At 40.8% G+C, this 21,867-nt stretch overlaps 1 protein-coding gene across 1 annotated transcript in view; it reads right to left on the bottom strand.

Annotated features, from left to right (window-relative positions):
* Positions 1-21,867, bottom strand: part of LOC109914643 (neural proliferation differentiation and control protein 1) — a 149,915-nt gene that overhangs the window by 62,273 nt on the left and 65,775 nt on the right. The window contains exon 2 of the mRNA XM_048613713.1: positions 21,039-21,170. Within this exon, the coding sequence (XP_048469670.1) occupies positions 21,039-21,170 (132 nt within the window). The remainder of the gene's footprint in view (positions 1-21,038; positions 21,171-21,867) is intronic.

Raw genomic sequence — 21,867 nt, 5'->3', positions numbered from 1 at the left:
TTAAATTTGAGAGTTGGATAAATCTAATCATCTGCAATGTGACTCTAACCAGGAGTTATTCCTCAAGGCATTAATTGAGAAAGAAAAAGTGTAAACTAAGTACAATTTGGATGTTTTTATTTGCGTAAGGATCTTCATGACAAAAAATTTGAACAGAAGCTTTGCATAATTAAAAGTATGAAAATATTAAAAGATAATCAGAACTTGGTTCAAAATGTGACCTGCCAGGGAGTAACAATGACACGTGGTGACCAATAGTTGTCAGGAAATGGACAATAATAGATTAAAATAAAATAACCAATGTAATTTGTAGAAAAATTAGAAGCACTACAGCAATACTTGGAAGTAACCTTAAATATTAACGCAAGCTCAGGTTTTCAGACTGGCATCTGCTAGCTATGGGATAATTTAAACATTTTTTCGACCTCGGTTGACTAATCACAACACTATTGTAGTGCGGAAAGTGATTCTAAATATCGTAACTTTTTGGCCATCTCGACTCGACATGAAAGGTCAAATCAAAGGCCTGCACTGCTCCTCACTGGACGTGAGGACTTTCCAGTTCACCTATGGGTGAAGGTCATCCAGATAAAATCAGCCATCATATTAGTGTTGTTGTTTTAGATGTCCATCTCAAACGAGATCCTGATGTCAAAGAGATATAGTAAGAACTGCCGATGCTGGAGTCAGAGATAACAGTATGCATCTGGAGGAACACAGCAGGCCAGGCAGCATCAGGGGAGTAGGAAAGTTGATGTTTCAGGTCGGCCCGACCTGAAACGTCAACTTTCCTAGTTCTCTAATGCTGCCTGGCCTGCTGTGTTCCTCCAGCCCTACGCTGTTATCCTGATGCCAAAGCTGCTTGTGAAACTGTTGCAAAGACTGGTATGATTTTGCTCTGCAGTGAAATTATCTCCTGGGCATTTGGTGATTATCAGAAAGTTGTGAGAAATATCAAACATATTGAATATGATGATTCTTCAAAAGGCTGCAACTATAAGACCTGAAATGTTCAAGTTGCTTTGGAACAGTAGACCCCCCTGACATTTTCCTTGTAACCCTGCACGTTGTGTCTATTTAAATGCCCTCTTGTATATCTCAATTGAACCCATTGCTACCATATTTCCTGACTAACTGCTTGCTGTCAGAAAAAGTCTTTTTTCCCCTCAAATCATATTTGCTTTTGTAAAACACAATCTGTACACTCTGGTTCTCAATTTTCTTACACACAGGAACAGATTTTCTCTACGTACTCTGTCCAGATCTCCTCAACCTCTGTCAGATCTCTTCAACCTCTCCAACAAAAACAGTCCCAGCATCTCTAGTCCACACCTGATGTTTACTGGAAACATTCTCGTACACCTCTTCGGCATTCTCTCCAACATGTGCATAACCGACCCAAAATGTGGCCCCAAAACAGTACACAACAGCTCATCATAAACTCCATGCTCTTGTACTCTACGCCTCTATTAATAAAGTGTAGAATACCATATACTTTGTTAACTGCTCCACCTATTCTGCCACTTTTAATGACTTGCAAACATATACACCCATATCTCTGCCCCTGCACACCTTTTCACAGTGCCCTTTATGTTCTCTCTTCCATGTTCTTTCTACCTCTCATTTCTCTGCATTGAACTTTATCTGCCACCCGTCATACTCCTCCAACTTGTCAGTATCCTTCTGAAGTTGTACACTGTTCTCCTCACATTTTACAATGGTCTGACATTTTCTATCATTCGCAAACTCTGAAATTGTCCCATGCACAGATGTAGATCGAGCAAGGATCTCAATACTAATCCCCAGGAATCCCACTACAAATCTTCCTTCAGCTTGAAAAGTCCTTATTAACCATTATGGTGAGTCTCTTATCACTTAGAAAATGTTGTACCAACATTGTTACAGTGTATTTCATTCCATGAGCCATAACTTTTCTCAAGTCTACTGTGGGGCACTGCATCATGCACTTTTGGAAGTCCACGTACACCACATCAACAGCATTACCTTGAACAACCCTCTTTTACCTCTTGAATAAGCTCTAGTTGGTTGGACATTATTTTCCTTTAACAAATCCATACTGATTCTGTTATCGTGTATAAATTAAGGGATTTTGTCTGCAATGGATCACCACTTTTTTCCCTTTTGTAAACTAGTGTATTTTGGAAGTTAAGATAGCTGTCCCCAGAAGTGCATCAGTTTTTGGAGAAAGCTTCCTACACTATCAAGTTTGAAGACATTTGGTTTAAGCAAGAGGAGACGCTGTGAGCAATAATTAGAATTTCAATATCCCAAGCCTTCCTGCGAGTTACTTTAGCATAACCAAAGGGGGAGATCAAGAGCATAACTCCATGTCTGACGGGGCCCTCTTGTGGTGCAGTGGTAGCATCCCTGTCCCAGACCAAAAGGCCCAGGTTCAAATCCGACCTGCTCTAGAGGTGTGTAATTACATCTCTGAACAGGTTCACCTAGAAAACTAGGTTAAAATTAAAAAAAAACCCTGACATGTCAGGTGAGGGGAGAGGTGGAGAAAGAAAGCCCTTCATTAAAAAAACCCATGTCTGACGAGTTCTTCCTACATCATATTAAATATGAGTCGTCCGTTGTAAATGGGCATGTGTAGATGCCAGAGATAAAAGACTGGATAATGTAATAACAGCAAAGGGCAAAAGTAATAAGACTACTGTGTGAAACTTTAGCTTTGAATAAGAGGCTGAACCCTGGGGGAGATTAAGTTAGAACTAGAAAAGAAAATATACAGCAATCTCTCATTTATAAAATAAAGTCTTTGAAGCAATTATAACCCACCAATATTTTCAGTCCTGTCAACTCTGTCTTTTTGTTACATTTTTAACTTGGTGTTTTCAGTTTAAATTTTATGGACTGATGATTTATTGGCATCACTACCTCCTTAAGAAATAAATACGGCATCAGAACAGCATGTCTTTGCCATTTTCAGCAACTGCAGATTTCAAACTAATTGCAACGTGTTTTAAAACTTTACCTAGTTTGCAATGCTTAAGGTTATACTGTCAGATGATCCATGAAGCACAAAATAACCTCCAAATAAAAAAAACTGTTGGGAGTGGGCGGGGTGGGAAAGCAAGGGTACAATTTCAGCAATAAAACAAAAAAGGTGGTGCAGTGGTAGTGTCCCCACCTCTGAGCTAGAAGGCCTGGATTCATGTCCCACCTGCTCCCACTCTAAAGGATCACTAAACCCAAAATGTTAACTCTGATTTCTCTTCACAGATGCTGCTAGACTCACTGAGCTTTTCCAGCAATTTCTGTTTTTCATTTCTGATTTCCAGCATCTGCAGTTCTTTCAATTTTGTGCGCATAATAACATCTCTGAACAGACTGATTAAGACATCTAAAACAAAAAAGGCTACTAATAAAAAGCTGTAGGAAACTGCGAAGTAATTGGATATGGGGATCAAGGTAAGGATTTCATTAATTTGCTTCACAAAGGGAATTGAAACTTAATTAAAAAGTGGATTATGGACAGCAGCAAGAAAGGTCTAAATAAAATTTCTAGTTCCATAAGATGCAAATATTGTGTTAAAGACTAGTCAGGAACTTCACATGACGAACTGAACAGAAAAGTTGTAGGACAGTTCAGCTGTTTTGTTGGTTGAGATCGAGATCCATATCTGATCATAAGAAATACATCCTAGAGCATTAGCTGTATCTTCTTTTACTTTACCACCGTTACAGTTGAAACTGTAGCCATGTTTTGGTTATCCAGACCAAAATTAATTTGATCTCTGGAGGCAACATTTTTTCAGAATATTACATGGAGACATATTAGTCAACATCCAACAAGTAGGTCTTGAACCCAGACTTTCTGGTTCTAAGATAGGGACACTAACAGTGGCAAAAGAGCCCTCGGAATACTATATGGAGTACTAAACAGCTAATGTCGGTCAGCTGATGTCATATTTAGATAAGTCTCAAATTTTGCTTTAGTTTAGAATCTTTGATCTCCTAACGCGTCTTTTATGAAAAATCTGGTTAAATACGCAAAGTAAACGCCTTCAAAACTGGAAAGTTTCTTTCAATAATGGGTATCCTTTGGAAAAGGATCCATTTCAAAAGCATTTTTAAATAGAAATACAAAACTTCAAACAGGCTTTCCAATCTGCATATCATGCAATTCGTAAACAAAATTATACATTTGGCTAACCATTGTGCCAAATGGGATAATTTACTGAAAACAACAATTTGCATATTCGATCAACGAATGAATGCTTCAACTGTAAGTTGCACCAAGCCAACAAATCCTCGAAATTCAGCCCATTGTACAGATGCAATCTTTGACGGCTTAACTACAACTTATGCATGCTACCAGAAACATGCATTGTGCTTTTGGTTCTAATGCCTGAATGGAGTTTATTTAAACTTGATTTTTATCAACAGAAGCAAGTAAGTTGCAACTTTATAAAATATTGGCTAGATCCACAGATAGAATACCGTGTGTATTTCTGGTTGCCACACTATTGGAAGGACATGATTGTACTGGAGAGGGTGCAGAGGTGGTTCACCAGGATGTTGACTGGGATAAAAAGTCTCAGTCAGTTATGAGGAGAGACTAGCTAGGCTGGGTTTATTTTCCCTGGAACAGAGGAGGAAGAGAGATCTGATTGAGGTATACAAAATTAAGACAGGCATAGACAGAGTAGACGTGAGAATCTTTTCCCAATGGCAGACGTGTCTAAAACCAGATGGCATAAATTTAAGTTGAGGAGTAAGTGGTTTAGATGCAATCTAAGAAAATTTATTTTCACTCAGAGGGTGGTAGAAATATGGAAAGTGCTGCCTGAAAGGGTGATGGAGACAGGTACTCTCACAACATTTAAAATGATTCTAGATGAGTACTTAAATTGCCAGAGCACAGTAGGCTATAGACCTAGTGTAGATAAATGGGATCAGTGTAGCTTGGTGCTTGTTGGTCAGCATGGATATGGTGGGCTGCATGGCCTGCTTATATGCTGCAAAGCTCTATGAATTCTATGAAAAGAAAAAACAAGGTAATGTAATTTTTAAAAATCTTTTGTTTTTGTTAGTAATGTTTACATAGATACGGATCCTGCAATCCACTACTGATGAGCAGCACTCATATGGCATCATTTTCACAGATACTTTAAGACAAAAACTGATACTTTTAAATGCTGTCTTGACCCAGCACTCAATGTTGATATACTCAGACCACAAAATCACATCAAGATTTTTAATGCTTATAGAACACCATCAAATGCCTTCTGGTATTTCTTCATAGCTCAATAGAGCACATCATATTAGGGGGTTCATTTCAGTCAGCAGTAGTGTCATAGACTACCATGATCAGTCCCTTATATTAGGATTTTTATTAAAGTGAAGGGTAATGAATGAAGCTAACAAAGCTTTATCTTCAATCTAGCTTTCCTAATTAACTTGAAGAAGCATCTTCTTATTTCTAGAACCTTTCAAGTTTATGACACAAGATAGCTCATACCAGTAAGAGATAAATATCAGCCATTAGTTATTAATTTCATGAACCTCACTTGAGCAACTAGTTAACAAGTAGGAATAAATTGTTAGCACTATTTGGTGCTTTGAAGACATTATCAGAATGAGAATTAGATAGAGGACATTACTGCCTGCACAGAACAGTTGATGCATTATCTAGCTCGCTCTCTAATTTTCTGAGCTTGTTTCTCTTCATTGTGGACTGCAATCTAGCAATTAGACACAAATCAATAGCTGAGGAAGGGGCTCCGGACCGAAATGTTAACTTTGATTTCTCTTCGCAGGTGCTGCCAGACCTGCTGAGCTTTTCCAACACCTTTTGTTTATGTATCCGCATTTGCAATATTAAGTAGTAGAGGTGATTGGAATAGTTGCATTTATAAGAAGCATGGCAAGTACATGAGGGAGAAATAGTGCCGATCAAATAAAGTAGGATGGAAGGCGGTTCATGTAGAGCTAAAATGACACCATGAAATAATTGGGCTGAATGATATATCTGTCTCCTGTAAGCTCTATATAAAGAAGTTCATGTCATTGGCATGCCATGGTGCATTACCTACTGCACAATGAAAGGCTCTTTTTAAGCAAATGAAATCTCACTTTGTGTCCTAGTGCACTCACACATCAGGGGACCATAAAGGTAGGCTATTGTGAAACAGGCCATTGAGAGTTGAGAAACTAAACTCACATTACTTCACCTCCTTGTAAGACATGTGCTTTCACCCACCAATTTTAACTGTGGCAGTTGCTATAGAGTTCATTACAAGCAGGCAGTTTATGCAAATGCACTTTAAGAATCTGAATCGCCAACTGAAGAGTCATTTTAGCTTTTTTTAAAATGTTAATGTTCAGAATATGGATGCATTGGCAAGGTTGCCCGAGAAGGTACTGAAGAGTTTTTTACTTGACCTGTTGGCTTGGTAATCCATTTCAAAAGGCAGACAAGAGTAAACAATTTTGAAGCTAGATTATAGTCACAGAGTTCAAACTAAGGAAGGACAGAAGAATATCTGGTACATTTCTTGGTTAAAGTGGGGTGGGAGGTGGTTCATGTAGAGCTAAAATGATATGCTAACTCTTACTGATTCCAATACTGATTTCAAAATTTTAATCTCACTTTATCAAATAACATCAAACTGAGTGAGCTTAGGTGACTTGCCTAACTTGACTCAGTGATCCAGAGAGAGCTGAGTTTCTGCATTGCAATATTCAAACATTTTGTTTAGTTATAGATCTTTGCTTCCACTAACCTCTGCAGATACTAATTCCACAAATTGATTAGCCTTGTCATGATTTGCCTTATTCTAGATTTATTATTTCTATATTTTATTATAATATACCTTATGAAAGATATTTCCTAGCTACTTCCTCTTGCCTTTTTCTGTTCTTCCCTCCAGGGGACTAGTAAATGGTTCATGTTGGATCCAATATCAAGGCTTAAATATTTGCCATGTAAATTGATGTTCCAAACTTGGACCATAATCCTACAGTTGAAAAACTACAGAAAATACTCTTGCTTTAAGTTCAGAACCTTCAATTTCTCAATGTTTAGCTTCTTGTTCCCATGTGATCACTTCCTCTTCTGAGGAGGTTGACTGTGACTAGACACAGTTTTTGAAAGCTGGCTCAGCCGTGGCATCTATTCACGTGACCCTCAAGTGAATGTCATCAGGTTATTTTGTCATGATAGGTCGGCATTACAATAACAGCAGTCCTGGCTAACTCAAGCAGGTAACAAAAAAAAACAAAACCACGAATTGCTGGAGAAACTCAGCAGGTCTGGCAGCTTCTGATTATAGAAAACAGTTAATGTTTTGCATTCTGCTGAAGAAGGGTCACAGAACTCAAAACATTAACAGTTTTCTCTCCACAGATGCTGCAAAACATGTCGAGTTTCTCCAACAAATTCTGTTTGTTTCAGATCTCCAGCAACTGCAGTTTTGTTTTATCCAAGCAGGTTAAAAAGCCAATTGCTGGATTCCCATAAAATCCAGTAGAGATCGATAGCCAGGGCAAGGACTGGAAATCAAATCTGGGATGTTCCTCATATTCAAGGCCAGAAATTTTAACTTGATCTGCTGGTGGTGAAAGTTTTGGATACGTGCCGGGAACCCAGAAGATGGAATTTCCTTCTAAATAGAGTTTTAACTTGGTACTTTGTATGCGATGTTATCAATTAGTTCCTTGCCTCATTGATAGTCTTGACTTCTAGTCAAACAGTGAAATGGTCAGTGAAAACTGCAGGACAAGGTTGGACAGGTCAGAGCGAGCGAGAAGCTATGGGAAGAAGGAGTGGGATTAGAGGCTTTGTGGGGACTGCTCAGGCAACAGGCTGGCACATTGGTGCAAAGTCACTCTCCTCCTGGATCCACCACTCTCTCTGCTCAATGTGGCTGTTGGGATACCTTAACAATTATTGTTAAAGTTTTAAAAAAAAGCTGACGGTAACAAGACAAAATTAATTGTCACTGAACAAATGGAGCTTAATTAAAAGTCAGCACAGATTTCTTAGGAAAATTGTATTCACGTAGCTTGGTGGAATTTTTTAAAGAAGTAACAAAGTGTTGATGAAGGCAATGCAGTTGATATAGTGCTGCACAACAGTCTTGTGAGTACGTTTCCAGCTAAATGGGACTAGCTCAGTTTAAGAAACCAGGTTGGCATGGACGAGTTAGGCTGAAGGGCCTGTTTTTGTACTGTAGGAGGCTATGACTCTCAGCTTCATTATCATATTCAAAGTGTTAAACTACCTCCACGAAGGGCTTTGCTCATTGATCCAACTCCTCACCTCAAATAAAGCCAGACTTGGACTGGCTGAGTACATATCTTTTTAGTGATTAGATTGGGTATTGCAATTAATTCTTTAGACTTTAATTTTCTCAATTTGACCCAAACCTGCCCTTTTTCCCCCTAGTTAAAACTCCTGTGAACACTATACTGACAGATGGAATTCAATGAGCCATTCGGCTAGCAGCTAACCCCTTCAACAAAAAAAAATATAGCCAATATGTGGATTCATGTTCTCAGCCACTTATTAAATCAAAGCATGAGATAATCAAGCTGTGTTAAATGCGAAGGTTGCAGGAACAGCAACTCATATTCCGCTTGGGAACCCTGCAGCCCAATGGTATCAATGTGGATTTCACAAGTTTCAAAATCTCCCCTCCCCCCACCGCATCCCAAAACCAGTCCAACTCGTCCCTGCCTCCCTAACCTGTTCTTCCTCCCACCTATCCCCTCCTCCCACCTCAAGCCGCACCTCCATCTCCTACCGACCAACCTCATCCCGCCCCCTTGACCTGTCCGTCCTCCCTGGACTGACCTATCCCCTTCCTAACTCCCTACCTACACTCACCTTTCCTGGCCCCATCCCCGCCTCTTCGACCTGTTTGTTTCCTCTCCACCTATCCTCTCCTCTATTCCTCTTCTATCCGCCTCCCACTCTCTCCCTATTTATTTCAAAACCCCCTTCCCCTCCCCCTTTTCTGATGAAGGGTCTAGGCCCGAAACGTCAGCCTCTCTGCTCCTATGATGCTGCTTGGCCTGCTGTGTTCATCCAGCCCTGCACCTTGTTGTCTCTGTGTTAAATGCGGCTTTTGTAATGTAGTTATTAAACAAACTTGCAAAATGCAATGTGTCATTATTTTGGGACTGGAGAACTAGAATAATCAATGAAACATTAAATCATTACAATGGGATCTGGTCTTAACTGACCAGCTTTGATAGGTTCTCTAGTTTAATGGTTCAGTATAGAATAACTGAGCAGATTTAGTGTTTTCCAATTCAATCAGTAAAAAGAACCCATTACTCCAAAACAATGAAGTTCAACATTTGGAATCACTGGACTGCTTTTTATCATTCTATGTCAAAAACATAATAAGGTCAGATTTCAAATTGAGAAATTATAACTTTTTCCTCCAGAATCAATATTTTATAGAGCCATGTAATATAGTGACAGAATCTAAATTGCCAGTTTGGATTACTTAACAGTTCAAAGTGGTTTGTCTTCTTGACATAATTAGGTGCTAATGTTAAAGTAATGACACTTTATTATAATCATTTATGCGTTTGACGCATTTTATTTGAAATGTACATATTTTCCAAGAAATCTGATGCAGCATTTTAATTTTTTCCATTTTCGGTTTTAGATTAACAAAATAAGATCTGCTAAACCTGTCATTTTTTACATCAAAGGAGTTAACAGCTTTGTTGCTTTTCAGCAATTATGTATGATGAAACAGTTTTGCCTATCAAATTCTGATGCCTAACCAAATGAAAAACAGTTTATTTCCCCAATTCAGTTACAAAGCACTGATGCAATTAGTTTGACAGGGAGAATGCATAATGGTATAAACAACCTTCTGTAGATTTTTGCTTCATCTGAAAATAATTTTGAAGCTTAAGTTGTCTTGCTACTGAATTTCTTAATACATACAAACACAGGCATACACAAAATGGTTGGGCTTGATCTGTTTACTTACAAGTGGTCAGAGGGCTGCAGAGCAGGCAATAAATAAAACATTACCCAACTGTAATTACTCAGGCCACATTTTTCTCTTTTTTAGAAAAATTGTGGAAGTAGTGTTAGGTGATGACTAACTCAGTGCCCCCATTGTTGAGAAAGCTCAGCAGACCGTGCCAATCAGCTTAAGATGACTGCTGAGCTTCTTAAATTGCAGATTTCTAAGTGGCATCTTGGTTCACTAGAAACTGCAAGCCATTCAAGGGACAGTAACCTCTGGGTCAAGAGGACTGGCAATTGAGGCCTACTCTTCAAGGGATTTAACAGTGAGAAGGCAGGTATTTTTCCTTTGACTTTCGCTGGATGCGAGTCATAGTGAGAGGAGGATCAGGAGGCTTAGATGCAAGGGCAGGGGTGGCACACAGGTCACCCTGAATATCCAGCTGGGAAACTTTACCTGACTTCTTGGCAGGCAAGACATTGGGGAAATGGAGAGCTAAGGCTCTTAAGTGTCTGTATTTGAATTGTTGATAAGTTGTGAAAGTTCCCAATGGACCATCTTGCCCTGTATTTAACTGGTGAAGTGGAGTGAAGGGGTCACGTATCCTTCCACGGACAACTCAACCCATTACTTCTCCATGTCTCACCACTTCTAGGGAGGGGAAATTTGCACACCTAATTTGTCTGTCCAGAGTGGTTTTACTGCTCACTTTCAAGGGCACATCTGTTGGTAGACTGCATCTGGTGTCTGCATAGACACATGGGATCTCAGGGGACTGGAGCACATGACACACAGGCAGCTGTCAACAGTTGGTGGTGGTGAAAGCAGGAATGTGGGGATTTGTTGCAGGAACCCAACAGCAAACTCACCCAGCTGCAAAGGTAGCTCCATCCACCTCCTCATGGTAGGATGAGGGGATGAAGTTGGAAGGGATGAAGGTAGAAGAGATGAGATGGAACAGAAAGGATGGAATACCATGGGACAGAGGTGGCAAAAGACAGGCAGAGGAAATGATGGAATCAGTTAAATGTGTATTAATGACAGGCACAATTATTTTAATACAAACTGTTTAAAAGGTTTTCTTTATGCTAAGAATGAAGATTTGAATGAAACATTTCAGAACTGAAATGTTAGGTGAACTGAACAAAAACACATCAGCATTTCATCTACTGACAAAGAACAGGCTCACTCTGTACCATTTAGACTTTCTACACAGTCCAACTCCAAACGAAATGCCACATATAAAGTTGGGCTTAAGCAAGCAGCAGTTATAATGCTGCTTTGAAAACTGGCTAAACAGGGTTTTCTCATGGAACAAGATTGGCAGTTTGCAATAGAAGCAAAGTACTATGGATGTTGGAGATCTGAAATAAAACTTGAAATTCTGGAGAAACTCAGCAGGTCTGGCAGCTTCTGTTTAATTTGGTTTCCAACTTTTGTTTTGAGTCAAATATGTTGTCTTTGGAACTGAAGGGGGCTAAATAAATAAATAAAGGTTTTTATGCTGACCACAAATATTATGTGGATTTCCACTGGTTTAAAATCTATAGCAAGTGCTATTTTAATTGTTCTATTAGCACTAGTATACCAAGACTATAGGAAACAAGACAAAAAATTCTAAGGAATGTTCAGACCATAGGGTAAAGTTCACTTGAGGAGCATAAATAAGTCAGAGAGAAGACATTGTTCAGAAAACATTATACCAGTCTATTAAATGCTGGGAGCTTCATAAGTAAATTGTGCAGAATAGTGATGAGGTTTAGCTGCTCTGAACAGTAGGCAATGATGATACAAATGGTTTTTGCACTCCCAACATTAAGCCAGAAAATATTAATCAGCTGAGCTCTCTCATTGCTTATGACCATTAAATAATCCTTGATTTAAATAAAAAATTGTGCATAAATGATATAGGTGGATTGGAACTTCCACCTCCAAAAAAGGCTGCTTGACTAGGTCATATGCTAACAATGCAATTTCCATGTTACTAGGGGCAGCCATGGTCATATATTGAAATTAACAAAGTTTATTTAGTTTCCTAATTATATAATGAAAATCCAATTTCCATTCATCACAAACCATTCTATAACTGAGGCAAACAATTGAACAGCTGGAATCAGAACATATTTTCCACAACTGCCTTCAATGCATTACGCAAATCATAAGAATATGTATGCTGAGGTCTTGTTACACAGAAGATGGTTAATCAGGCCTATCATCACTGCTCGAGTTACTGACAAGGAAAACAAAGCTATCAGGGGAAGCTGATTATTTTAAACTCTGGTCTGAAAAGAAGTTGCTTCTAAGTGAAACAGACTTATCAATTTTGGATAACTTTGACAATTTCCTACTCCTAAAGGTGACAAGTTTTCACTGGACGAGGAATGTGCTTGCCTGGATTCATGGTTGCCCTGTCTCAGTAATGAGCATTAACCCCATCTATACAGCTTTCATGCTTTGAAGAGTCAACTTATCAAACTGACTCATCTCCATTTTTTGATGTTTTGTTCATATAAAAATTTTGAATACTGGCATCTACTTGGGAGCTGTGCAAACATAGCATTTTCCTTCAAGTCCAGAAAATTTGGTTATAATGAGGGAGCAGAATGGCAGAAGCTGGGGCACAGGGTATTGGAGGAGATTGGTGAAAGACAGACAGAAGTGAAAGGAAGAGACAGTGACTAGAGAGTAATACGAAAAAAGCAACAAATTAAATAAAACAACAGTGAGACAAAGCACACTTGGGTTTGGCAAAAGGGATTGAGTGGGTTGAGGGGTGAAATATATATTTCTTTATGGACTTGGTATCCTGTCTGATTGTACTTAAAACTACACAGTATTATGAAACAAGGTGAATGAGCTTGTACTGCAGATTGAAATTGGCAGGTATGACGTTGTGGGTATCACAAAATCATGGCTACAAGGGGATCAGGGCTGGGAACTACATATCCTATTAAAAAGGACAGGTAAAAGGACAGGCAAATGGACACAAGGCTGGGTTGCCTTGTTAGTAAGAAACTAAATTGAATCAATAGCAAGAAGTGATATAGAGTCGGATGGCATAAAACCTGTGTGGGTAGCATTGAGGAACCACAAAGGAGAAAAGACCCTGATGGAAGTTAATGTACAGGCCTCCTAGTGGTAATCAAGGTGTGGAGCAGAAAATAGCCAGATAGCAAAAGGATGCAAGAAAGACACTATTACAATAACCATGGGTGGATTCCAATATGCAGGTGGCCTGGGAAAATCAGGTTGGTAGCAAATCCTAAGAAAACGAATTTGTGGAATGTCTACGAGATGGGTTTTTTGGAGCAGCTTGTGGTACAGCCCACAAGAGAATAGGCAATTCTGGACTTGGTGATGTGTAATGAGGCAGACTTGATTAGGGAGCTTAAGATGAAGGAACCCCTAGGGAGCAGTGACCCCCATAACGATAGAATTCACCCTGCAATTTGAAAGGGAGAAGCTGCAATCGGATGTAACATTATCACAATTGAATAAAGGTAACTACAAAGACAAGGGAGGAACAGGCCAGAGTTGATTCGAAGGGGAGTCTAGCAAGGAAGACAGTGAAGCAGCAATGGCAGGAGCTTCTGGGGTAATTTGGGAGACACAAGGAAATATCACATTTACAGAAGGACAAGACTGACAAGGGAAGTCAGGAACAGCGTAAAAACAAAAGAAAAAGCATATGTGTTAAACATTAGTGGGAGGCCAGAGGATTGGGAAACCTTTAAAAACCAGCAGACTATACCCAAAAAGCAATAAGGGAGATGGAGGTGATGAAATAGGAGGGTAAGCTAGTTAGTACTATATAAAAAACTGCAAGAGTTTTATCAGTTATATGAAAAGGTAAGAGAGAGGCAAGAGTGGATACTGGAAAATTACAATGAAGCAGTCGTATTGGGGAACAAAGAAATGACAGAGGATCTGAATGGATACTTTGCACCAGTCGTCATAGTGGAAGACACCAGCAGCATGCCAGAACTTCAAAAGAGTCAGGGGCCAGGAGTGAGTGTAGTGGCCATTGCTAAGGAGAAGGCACTGGGGAAGCTGAAGGTCTGAAGGTGGATAAAATCACCCACACTACACCCCTGAGTTGTGAGGGAGATAGCTGGGAGATGACAGAGGCATTGCCACCAATCTTTCAGGAAACACTGTCAGGGAGGGTCACAGAGGAGTGGAATTTGGCTAATGTAACACCTCTATTTAAGAAAGCAGAGAGGTGGAAGGCAGGAAACTATAGGCAAGATAGCTTGACCTCTGTTGTTGGTAAGATCCTACAGGAGCCCATTATTAAGGATGAGACTGCAGAGTACTTGGAAGTGCATGGTAAAATAGGGCTGAGTCAGCATGGCTTTGCCAAGGGGAGCTCACACCTGATAAATCTGAGAGAATACTATCAGGATGCAATGAGCAACAATAGACAAAGCAGAGCCAGTGGATGTGATCCATTTGGATTTCCAGAAGGCCCTTGATAATGTGCCGCACAAGAGGCTGCTAAATAAGATAAGAGCTTATGGTGTTACAGGCAAGGTACTGGCGTGGATGGAGGATTGGCAGACCAGTAGAAGGTACGGAGTAGGGTAAAGGGGCCTTTTTCAGGATGGTTGCTAGTGATGAATGGAGTTTCACAAGGGTCAGCATTGGGACCACAATTATTCAAATTATACATTAACGATCTGGACAAAGGAACGGAGGGCTGCTAATGTGGTATGTTGTATCCGCTGTTCCTGTTGTGGCCTCCTCTACGTCGGAGAAACCAAGCGGAGGCTTGGGGACTGCTTTGTGGAACACCTACGCTCGGTTCACACCAAACAACTGCGAACCCAGTCGCGAACCATTTCAACTCCCCCTCCCACTCCTTGGACAACATGTCCATCCTGGGCCTCCTGCAGTGCCACAATAATGCCACCCGAATTTTGCAGGAACAGCATCTCATATTCCGCTTGGGAACCCTGCAGCCCAATGGTATCAATGTGGACTTGACAAGCTTCAAAATCTCCCCTCCCCCGACTGCATCCCAAAACCAGCCCAGCTCATACCCGCCTCCCTAACCTGTCCTCCCACCTATCCACTCCTTCCACCTCAAGCCCCAGCCCCATCTCCTGCCTACTAGCCTCATCCCGCCTCCTTGACCTGTCCGTCCTCCCTGGACCGACCTATCCCCTCCCTAACTCCCCACCTACACTCACCTTTACTGGCTCCAACCCTGCCTCCTTGACTTGTCTGTGTCCTCTCCACCTATCTTCTCCTTTATCCATCTTCTATCTGCCTCCCCATTTCTCCCTATTTATTTCAGAATCCCCTTCCCCTCCCCCATTTCTGAAGAAGGGCCTAGACCCGAAACATCAGCTTTCCTGCTCCTCTGATGCTGCTTGGCCTGCTGTGTTCATCCAGCTCTACACCTTGTTGTCTGAGGGCATTGTTGACAAGTTTCCAGATGACAGGTGGACAGACAGATAGCGCTGAGGAAGCAGTCAGGCTGCAGGACTCGGACAGACTAGGCTAGTGGGGAAAGAAATGGCAAATGGAATACAATGTGGGAAAGTGCGAGGTTGAGAAACATAACAGCTGTGATTCAATGGCAGAGCAGACTTGATGGGCCACATGGGCTAGTTCTGCTCCTGATTTTGCTCCTATATCTTAGTCTTATGATCTGAAAGCAGCCCCTGTATCCTGCTGATAACATAACATAAGTAGTCATCTATACAAACTACAAAGAGAATTTGTTTCAATAATACTGCATCAACAAATTTTCTTCCCAAAGATAATCCATATGGAAGTCTTCAAGGCTAATCTTTAACTAACTTGCATTCAAAGGTTTTCATTTTCTGGACAACCACCTCAGCAAGTAATACCAAGTTAGCTAGTGCTATCCACTTGAATGTTGGTAGAACGTGCGCATTCATCAGTCATGACAATGTAATTCAAGCAGACGTATAAAATGGTAAAGGGCTCTAAGGTGCGGTGGTAGTGACCCGACCTCTGAGCCAGGATGATTCAGGTCCCACCTGCTCCAGAGATGTGCAAATAACTTCTCTGAACAGGTTGATTTGAAAATATCTAAAATGGCTGAGTAACTATATTCCCCTCACATTCACAATGTGGAGTATACCAGAAACATCATAGTCATATAGATCTACAGCACAGAAAAAACCCTTTGACAGATCACTTTCATGCCAGTCAAAAAACAACCACCTAACTATTTTAATCCTATTTTCCAGCACTTGGCCCATAGCCTTGTGTGCCTTGGCATCACAAATGCACATCTGATCACTTCTTAAATGTTACGTGGGTTTCTGCCGTGACCACCCTCAAAGGTAGTCAGTCCCGGATTCCCACCACCCTCTCAGTGAAAATGTGTTACCACAATGCCTCTAAATCTTCTACATCTTACCTTAAACCTATGCCCCCCAATCACTGATCCCTTTAACAAGTGGAAAAGTTTCTTCCATTCTACCCTGAATATGAGCCTCAAAAGTTATACATCTCAATCTCCTCTTCCAATGATAATAACTCCCTGTCTGCCCAATTTCTCTTCATTACTGAAACCAGCCTACGCAACATCCTGGAAAACCTGCACCCTCTCCAGTGCATTTACATCCATCCTATAATGCGGATTCCAGAACTGCACACAATATTCCAGCTATGGGGTAACCAATATTTTATACAGTCTTAGCATACCCTGCCTGCTCTTAAACGTTATACAGTCAACTAATAGAGGCCAGTATACCAAATGCCTACTTTTCTACTTTATCCACCTATACTGATACCTTAAGATTCCGGTGTATATATACACACACCAGAGTCCCCCGATCCTTGATGCTTCCCAGGGTTCTACCACTCACCATTTATTCCCTTGCCTTGTTTTCCCTACCCCAGGTGCAACACCTCACAGTTATTCAGATTAAAATCCATTTGCCACCGATCAGCTCATCTGACTAGCCGGTCTATATCCTCTCACAGTCTAAGGCTATCCTCTTCACTAGACACACCCCAACAATTTTTGTATGATCTGCAAAGATACTGATCAGCCCTCCTACATCAAAGTCTAAACCTTCTATATACACCACAAACAGCAAGGGCCCAAATGATGCCTATAAGATCCAAATGAACAGACTTCCAGTCAGAAAAACACCCCTCAATCATCACCCTCTGCTTCCTGCCACTCAGCGAATTCTGGATTCGATTTGCCAAATTTCTGTGGATCCCATAAGCTCTTTGCTATCAGTTTCTCATGCAAGACTTTATTAAAAGCCTTACTGAAGTCCAAGTAGGCTACATCGTAAGCATTGCCCTTTATCACTTCTGGTCACCGCTTAAAAAATTCAAATCAAGTTGGTCAGACATGAAACTTCCTTAACAAAACCATGCTGACTGTTGAGCAATCTTTCCCTCTTGAAATGCAGATTAATTCTGTCCCTCAGAATTGCTTCTGATAATTTCCCCAACACAGGTTAGACTGACCAACCTGTAGTTTCCTGGTTTATCCCTTACTCCCTTCTTGAATATCAGTCACACATTGGCTGTCCTAGTCCTCCAGCATTTCTCCAGTGGTCTGAAAGGAATTGAACATTTTGCAAGCATCCCATTTCCTCCCCTGTCTCACTCAACATGGGATACGTTTTACCAAGCCTTAGGAGATTTATCTACATTTAATTATGCCAGACCAGTCAACCTGTCTATATAAAGTTATTTAATTGTACCACAGACCTTCCCACTGATGTCTACATCAATATTGACCCTCTCACAAGTGAACACTGATCTAAAGTATTAACTTAGAACAAAAAGGAGAAATGTTGCTGCTGGAAATCCAAAACAGAAATAAAAATTACTGGAGAAACTCAGGAGATCTGGCAGCAACTGTGAAGAGAAAGCACTGCTAATGTTTTGGGTCCAGTGACCCTTCTTTGGAACCACCCCAGAAAAAGGGTCAAGGATCAAGGACCAGAAACGTTAACACTGCTTTCTCTCCACAGATGCTGCCAGATCCACGGAGTTTCTCCAGCAATTTCCATATTGTATTCATTTCGAACTTTAGATACATTTTCTGGCACCACACTTATATTACCACAGTAGTCCTTAATAGGCCCTACTCTTTCCCTCATTAATATTTTATCCTTAATGTAAATGTAAAACAACTTGGAATTTTCTTTCATTTTATCTGCCAGTATCCTTTCACATCCCCTTTTAACACTTCTAATCTCCCTTTTAAGTTCGCACTTGCACATTCTATATGCCTCTAGGGCTTCTGCTGTTTTGACCATTGCAGCAAGTTTACTGCTGAAAGATCTAGACAAATCAAACAGTAAACATGCATACCTCACTGAAGCAAGATTAGGTTTTACCACTCATGGGGCCAACAGGTGATTGATACAAGGCTGACATGTAATGTGTTACTGCAGTACAGTTTAGCAGCACATGAGTCACCATATCTTACTGGCAGCCACAATTCAGATTTGACACCCACATTTTAACCTTAAATTGGACAATGTAAACAGATGCAACTCAGAATACAACAACATTCTATCTGTATTTTCTTCTGAAATATCATTTAGGAAAACATTTACACCGGTGCCAAATATTTTCCTTTAAATATTTAAATTCATATTATGCTAAGCAATATATAGAGTGCTAGTCTGGGGTCAGCTCCCTTAAAACAACTATTCACTAAACCATTAGAGAAGTAGGTGTACACACATCACTTATTTTCATCTGTAGTTTTAATCACAGCTGCATCGCCAGTCAACTGCAGCTGTACGTTACTTGTATATAGAGTCTAACACCATGACTGATTGCTTGTCAGCTTGATGAATCCTATTCAGCCCAATAAGTCCACACCAACTCTCTGAAGAGCATCCCACCCAGACCCATCCCCTTATCCAATCCCTGTAACCCTGTACTTCCCATGCTAACACACCTAACCTAAACATCCCTGAGCTCTATGGGCAATTTAGCAGGCCAATCCACCTAACTTGCACATCTTTGGACTGTGGGAGAAGACCGAAGCACCCGGTGGAAACCCACGCAGGCACAGGGAGAACGTGCAAACTCCACACAGTCGCCCGAGGATGGAATCGAACCCAGGTCCCTGGGACTGTGAAGCAGCAGTGCTAACTGCTGACCCATGCTGCCCCAAACTCATAGCACTATCGAAGAGTCAATAATTTAATTAAAACTCCATCCTAATCCAATTAGTTCAACATGTAGTGGAACTGTGCAGGTAGCCATAGCTGTACCATGTGAAAGTGATAATTGGCAACCACAACCTATTTGTATTTGTTTCTTCTCCTCACTGGTGTTTCTGTTTTACCTCGGAGTAGAGGTAACTGCTGAAGGGGAGCAGCAAAGTGTTGGATCATGACATTCCAGATATCGTGAGGGAAAGGTTTGATGGACCAACCGGTTTTTACCGGACTATCATTTTTGTAAATAGTTTAGAACAATAAAATGAGAGCCAAAGTTACAGATTAGCTGCGTAGTTTGATTGCTGAATGTATCACATATGATGCTAAGGGGTTTGAAAACCCATCCGGACCATTCGTGGTTAGTTGTCATATTTCGGAAGCAGCTCAAAAGGGTGACAAGTCTTTAAACCCAAACCTCCCAAGTTTCCTTGTAGCATTGCTACTCCTCCAAGTATTCAATCGAGTTGAGGCAAAGGTTAATTCCTGTGTAACTCCAGATTTTGACTGCACAGTTGACTGCAGAGTACGGACATTGCTGTAATCTAAGTTGCAGGATAATTTAAAAACTGCTGTTAAAAATATGACTAGAAAAAATATGACCACAAAACAAACCTTCCACACCAGATAGGGATTCACCTGCACATCCGTCAATGTGGTCTACTGCATCCGTTGCTCCAGATGTGACTTCCTCTACATTGGTGAAACCAAGCAGAAGCTTAGAGACCGCTTTTGTACAGCATCTGCACTCTGTCCGTGACAAACGACAACACCTTCCAGTCACCAACCATTTTAACTCCCCCTTCCACTTCCTGGGTGACATGTCCATCCTGGACCTCCTCCAGATTCACACTGACACCACCCGGAAACTGGAGGAGCAGCACCTCATATTATGTCTCGTGTGCCTACGGCCCAACAGCCTAAACGTGGATTTTACCAGTTTCAAAATGTCCCCACCTCTGGCCTCATCCCATGACCAACCCTCCCTCTCATCCCTACTTCCTTGACCTGACACAACCTATCCAACTTCTTTTCTACCTAACTGAACAATCCCCACCACTCCCTACCTGCACTCACCTATCACCATCCCACCTACCTTTCCCAGCCCCACCCTCCTCTCTCTATTTATTTCTAAGCTCCCTTCCCCCTCCCCATTTCTGAAGAAGGGTCCCGACCCGAAACTTTCCTGCTCCTCTGATGCTGCCTGGCCTGCTGTGTTCCTCCAGCTCCACACCTTGTTATATCAGATTCTCCAGCATCGGCAGTTCTTACTATTTCTGACCAGAGAATTTGTCAGCTCTTCACTTCGATGCCTCTTCCTCACCTCATCTCTCAAACTGATTACAAACTCTCAAACTACTAACTGAAAGACCTCAAACAGAAAATAGAAAACATATTTCTTTTTACCTTAAATAATCTAGTTGTTGTGTAGCATAGTAACATAAAGTACATCACATTGGATGATGGTGTCAGGGGATTATATAGCAATAAACATCAAAATTTTGAATTAATTCATAACATGTGGATTAATGTTGATATTTATTGTTGATATTTATTGTTATTGACACTTGTCCTGAAGTGAAGTGGTGGCGTGGCAAATCAGCAGCAATTTAAAAGGCATCAGCATTAATCATGTTTATGTGGAGGTGAGATCACAGAAACTGGAATGTATAAGGCAGGCTGACTTCCTATTCTAAAAGATTCAATCTGTGAGGAGTGACACGACCCAAGCAACTTGCAGTATAAAGCAGCACATATACAATAAAAGTCAAACAAAATGTAAACATCCTTTCTGTAGGCATCAAATTCAGCACCTTTTGCTCATGAAGTCCACGGGTAAATACAAAGAACTCAAACAAATAATTCACATGTTTTCACCACTTACTGTGCTTCTCTACACAATTTCCTTTCTCATCTTCAACAAAATCAGACAGACATGGCCCACAGTGATCAAATCCAGGCGTGCAATGTTCACGTCGCTTTATAGTGCAGTCCAATCCTCTAGGGCAGGTTCCAGCTGAAGGACACAGATGAAAATCAGTTCAGCAAACTTGCAGATTTTGCACATTTTAACAAGATAAACAAAAACTGTTGATCCCATCTTCTTGCGCTTAAACTCCTTTAGTACCTACCTCCATTCCTGTCCAAACAGGGTACCTATTGAGAGGTTAAATAAGATGTGATGTGCAGCAACATAGCTACAACAGTTTCTACAGAAGTCCTTTCTAACTTATTTGAGAGCATCATACTGGTGTCTCCAACAGCCAAACAGGATGCCATTCTTTCAACTGCTAAGTGTTGCGTCACCAGCAAGGAGGGGAGGTTACTAATAATTTTGGTAGTCCTTTTAAACATAGCACCAGCAAAATGGGCCACTGCTGGCCCTCCTTTCACACAGTACATTATGATTCTAAAGCAGACTGGCTGCCACTTACAGGAGGTCATAGCACCTCTTTTAAATTGCGTGGAATGGTTGGAAGTGTTACATCCATTGTTCACTATGTACTTTCTGCTACTTGTATTTACAGTAAATTTCATACTTTGATTTAGGTAGCACATACTTTGCAGCAGGGGCTAGATTTTTCAATAACTTCACAAAAACTGAAAGAACTGCAGGTGGTGTAAGTCAGGACCAAAAACAAAGTTGCTGGAAAAGCTCAGCAGGTCTGGCAGCATCTGTGAAGGAAAAAACAGTTAACGTTTCGGGTCCGGTG

This window comes from Rhincodon typus, chromosome 28 (genome assembly GCF_021869965.1).
Source record: "Rhincodon typus isolate 14 chromosome 28, sRhiTyp1.1, whole genome shotgun sequence".
In the NCBI taxonomy this organism is placed as follows: domain Eukaryota; kingdom Metazoa; phylum Chordata; class Chondrichthyes; order Orectolobiformes; family Rhincodontidae; genus Rhincodon; species Rhincodon typus.
Note: the sequence above shows the minus strand (reverse complement) of the source record. Positions and strands in the feature narration are given on the sequence as shown.